This window comes from Sapajus apella, unplaced genomic scaffold (genome assembly GCF_009761245.1).
Source record: "Sapajus apella isolate SASKATOON/1434 unplaced genomic scaffold, GSC_monkey_1.0 scaffold7, whole genome shotgun sequence".
Taxonomy (NCBI): domain Eukaryota; kingdom Metazoa; phylum Chordata; class Mammalia; order Primates; family Cebidae; genus Sapajus; species Sapajus apella.
Genome location: NW_022436947.1, coordinates 167,593 through 172,330, shown reverse-complemented (window position 1 = coordinate 172,330; position 4,738 = coordinate 167,593). Strand labels below are relative to the sequence as shown.

The 4,738-nt window shown below is 42.9% G+C and overlaps 1 protein-coding gene across 1 annotated transcript; it reads left to right on the top strand.

Annotated features, from left to right (window-relative positions):
- Positions 1 to 2,358: 2,358 nt before the first annotated feature.
- Positions 2,359 to 4,306, top strand: TAS2R5 (taste 2 receptor member 5). The gene has a single exon (XM_032275797.1). It carries the CDS (start codon positions 2,526 to 2,528, stop codon positions 3,684 to 3,686), a length of 1,161 nt encoding a protein of 386 aa, XP_032131688.1. The 5' UTR covers positions 2,359 to 2,525; the 3' UTR covers positions 3,687 to 4,306.
- The last annotated feature ends 432 nt before the right edge of the window (positions 4,307 to 4,738 follow it).

Genomic DNA, 4,738 nt, shown 5'->3' with positions numbered 1-4,738 from the left:
TCAGATCCCAGACCAGCGTCGTGTAGATGTGAATGAAGGTGGGACTGTTACCTTCAAGAATGTTTTTTCTGTTCACAGCTGTAATATCTTTACCAGAGAATGGGTTTCAGACAGTAGCAAAATCTGAGTTGTGAGAGGTGAAATGTTCTACCATAATACTGATAGCATCTTCAGGGATTCTGACACAGCCAGGAGCAGGACATACTCATCAGCACTGAAACAAGGCACCTCCTGATTCAGCAGTGAGACATTCCCCTTCTCAGCCACGTTGACTGCTGAGTCCGATTCCAGTTGCAGTGGCTGAATTTCTTACTGGCCTGGTTGGAAATGGAGTCCCTGTAGTCAGGAGTTTTAGAGAATGGGTCAAAACAATGTAAGGAGTCCCTGTGAATCTTCATTAAGCCACTTTCCCCTACTCAGGCTGATCCTGTTGGACTTAACCTGTTTCCACTTTCCCAGAGCAGTAGTTGGCTTTGCTGTCTTAATGTCTTCTGAGTCCTGGTAAGCCAGGCCACCATGTGGTTTGCTGCTTTCTTCAGTGGCTTCTGCTGCATGAAGATCATGAGCTTCGCCTCCCTGACTTCTTACAGCTGAAGAAGAGGGCCTGGAGGCTGGGTTTTTGGTTTTTGCTAATGTCTTTCAAGATCACTTTTTATTTCTCAGCTGTTGTTGGCTGGACGCTTTAAAAACCATTAACAGGAAACAGCAGCATCCTCCATCCCATTTTAAACCTGTTATTTTTATAGATTGCAGTCTAGTGCAGGAAACTGATCGCTATTTGTGGTGTTCCTGTTCCACTTGTCTTTTTGTGTAGACATCACAGGAAGGTGGAGGACTACACAGCTGTAAGGAGGAGGCTTGAACCACAGTGCATGTCGCTCTGGCTCTGAACTTCCCCCTTTACATGGTTTCTGCGTTGGCCAGCCACTTTTCCATAACCTTCTAATCTTCCTCTGATCTCACCATTCTTGCCATCTCTGAGGACTCATGGCTGCCTCTGCTTCACTTCCCTCTATTGTAATGGTTATGAGGAATCAGACTTGTCAGAGAATTCTGTGGGAGATAATATGTGCTTGGAAATCCCAGAGGCCACGATGTGGGAGAAGGATCTAATCAAGCCCTTAACTGTATCATTGACAACAGTAAAAATAACTGTAGGTTTTTAGTAAAATAAAAATTTTATTCTCAATTCTCCTCGTTTCTTCTTTGATTTTTTGAAACAAAATGAAAAACAGGATAGAAACTGGAGCTTATTGCACTCTAAGCGATGCAAATCACATTATTTTAATAAACTACAGAAGTCAAAACTGAGTTTTCATATTTTGCATGGAAAGTATCACATTAAAAAAAAATTACTGCAGATAATCCAATTTCCTTTGCCAATACACTATGTTTTTGATAAAAGGAAGTATAAAATAGCTATTGTTTGAAAATAATATATTTTAAAAAGAAGTGAACCTGTATGTTAATTCCTGGATATTTTTTAGGCAAGCACTTTTCTTAGTGGAATTAGCTACGTTAGTATCTCGATTTTCTATGTGGTTTAGCCTCTCAACACCGGTAGTAAAGTAGTCTGCCAAAAATCCTGTCTTTATATTTCTAGATATTTTGTTTTTTTGATGCCAAGCTAGGTTTCTGGTAATATGTCAGTTGGCTACCAGAATCTCTGGCAGATTCCTCTGCAAGGCTAGATTGGGGCAGGTGGGAAGAGAGAGGCACTATGACTCTATCAGAAAGTTGCCAAAGAAACACTGCTTTTGGATACTTTCAAGCCTCCCCTAGATTTTCTGGCCAGCAGAAGATCATGACCTTCTCTGCCCCTCCATATCCTATAGCCAGAGTTTTAGAATGCTAGCTCTTGCAGCTGGGTGGAGATGATGTACAATGAACACTACCTGGAGGCAGGGACTGTGTATTATAATGGTACCATCCCCTGCGCCTAGTACACTGTAGCTTGACACAAAATAAGCACTCTGTAAGTCTACTCAGGAAATGGAAATCTAGGCCTACAAGCCATTCAGTTATTAGTAGAGCAACTGAGGCCTAGAGAGGGGCAGTGGCCTACCTGCCTATAGCTTCATAGAGAGTTCTCATCATGCTTACATTTTTTTTTTTTTTTTTTTTGGTTGGGGGATGGAGTCTTGCTCTGCCGCCCAGGCTGGAGTGCAGTGGTGCAATCTCGGCTCACTGCAGCCTCCACCTCCTGGGTTCAAGTGATTCTCCTGCCTCAGCCTCCTGAGTAGTTGGGACTACAGATACCTGCCACCATGCCTGGATAATTTTTGTATTTTTTGTAGATACGGGGTTTCACCATGTTGGCCAGTGCTGGGATTATAGGCGTTAGCCACTGTGCCCAGTCCAATGTTCTTTTTATGAAAATAAAATTTCTTTTTTTTTAATATATAGCATATGTGCTTATAACTGGCACTTTATAGAGCATGAGCATGTTTTGATTTGGTCTTTCTTGTTGAGGGTTCTTGTTTCATTGTATCCTGGTGTCTAGACTTTGGCCTGTGACCATTGAGATGGAGATCCAGTGTCTGTGGTACTGTTTGCCATCTCTGGGTCTACACTCAGGGTTCCTTCATGTAGATGCAAATACAGAGGGTATCATAATTTCCAACCTCTCTGTTCCTCATCACAGCTATTCAGTCTTGCTTGAAGATAGATTACAGAAGGACAAGGTCAAATCCAGATTTTGTGGTGTGAAAATTTACCCTGGTGCGTTATCCCTACCAGGGGATCCGACCTCAGCCAGGAGCAGTGAGAGCCTCCCCTCCCCAGCCATGCTGAGTACTGCTCTAAGACTGCTGATGCCGGTAGCAGTAGTTGAATTTCTCATCGGTTTAATTGGAAATGGAGTCCTCGTGGTCTGGAGTTTCAGGGAATGGATGAGAAAATTCAGGCGGTCCTCATATAACCTCCTTATCCTGGGCCTGGCTGGCTGCCGATTTCTCCTGCAGTGGCTGATCATTTTGGACTTAAGCTTGTTTCCACTTTTCCAGAGCAGCCTTTGGCTCCGCTATCTTAGTATCTTCTGGGTCCTGGTAAGCCAAGCCAGCTTGTGGTTTGCCACCTTCCTCAGTGTCTTCTATTGCAAGAAGATCACAGCCTGTGATCATCCTGCCTACTTGTGGTTGAAGCAGAGGGCCTATAACCTGAGTCTCTTTTGCCTTCTGTGGTACTTTATAATCAGTTTGTTCCTTACAGTCCAAATCGGCTTAATGCTCTATCGTCCTCCCCAAGGAAACAGCACCATCCTGTATCCCTTTGCAAGTTGGCAGTACTTCTATGTATTTCGGCTCAATTCAGGAAGTGGGTTGCCTTTCATAGTGTTTCTTGTTTCCTCTGGGATGCTGATTGTCTCTTTGTATACACACCACAGGAAGATGAAGGTCCATTCAGCTGGTAGGAGGGATGCCCGAGCCAAGGCTCACATCACTGCCCTGAAGTCCTTGGGCTGCTTCCTCTTACTTCACCTGGTTTATGTCATAGCCACCCCCTTCTCCATCACCTCCAAGACTTATCCTCCTAATCTCACCAGTGTCTTAATCTCTGAGACAGTCATGGCTGCCTATCCTTCTCTTCATTCCCTCATACTGATCATGGGGATTCCTAGGGTGAAGCAGACTTGTCAGAAGATCCTGCGGAAGACAGTGTGTGCTCGGAGATGCTGGGGCCCATGATCTGGGGAGAAATGTGTGGTCGAGGCACTCTTGGGATGCTCCAGCTCTCTATAAGGGAGCTGCCTTTCATGTCTTTAAGATTTTCCTTCTTTTACTCCAATTTAATGAATGAGCAACAGAAAATAACGGATCAAAACCCAATACTATTTCTCTTTTGGCAATACAAAATACATTTTTTTAATGTACTACAGAAATCAAGGTTAGGGCTTCATGTTTGGTGAAAGAGGTATTATATTCTGTCTACATATAGCAAATAATTCATATATAAATTGTGTTTTTCTTATTATAGAAAACATTAGGAACAATTATAGTGATTGTTAAATTTTATGAAATTACATTAATGTTAGTCATTTTAGATAGGCTTTTTTAAAAAAGCATGAAATAATTTCCCCATTTCTCTGCTGTAATGACTCTAATTATGTAACTGAAAAACAAAACAAAACATCGTATATTTCTGGAATTTTCTTGGAGCCCCAGTCTTGGCTTTCAGAATAAAAGTCAGTTAGATGCCACGATCTGTATTAAGCTCCAAGGCTCAGGACCTGGATTCGGGCAACATGAGAGTGAGGAGCACTTGCTTCTGCTTAAAAAAAAGAAAAATAGACTGCTTTTGAAGAGTTCATGCTGTCTTCTCTTCAGTCATTTAGCCATTTTGCCTGTCCACTGTGGCCGCACCACAGCCTACAGTCAGAGTTCCAGTGTGCCAGGTCTTTGAGTTGGAGAGAGATCATTAAGAATGCCAGATCCATGGCAGCAGGAGCTGTGTCTGTTTTTATTTTCTCCTATGTCCCTGGAGACTAGAACAACTGCCTATCCCATAATAAACAATAAATACTCTGTGAACGATTGATTAGCTGTACTAACTACTCTTACAACACCTCCTTTGTATTATAGGTAAAGAAACTGAGGCCTGAGAGGGGCAGTGTCCTGCCCAGGGTTTCATAGAGAGCTTGTGGCAGTGCTGCAACTAGAGCTGTTTCTTGACTCCTGGTCCAGGGTCCTTTGCTTTACAACATGCTACTTTCCTAACGAGCTAACCTTGCCCTTCCCTC

What these genes read in the sequence shown, in the direction of transcription:
- TAS2R5 (XM_032275797.1), top strand. Translation starts at nt 2,526, where the DNA reads ATGGAGATCCAGTGTCTGTGGTACTGTTTGCCATCTCTGGGTCTACAC.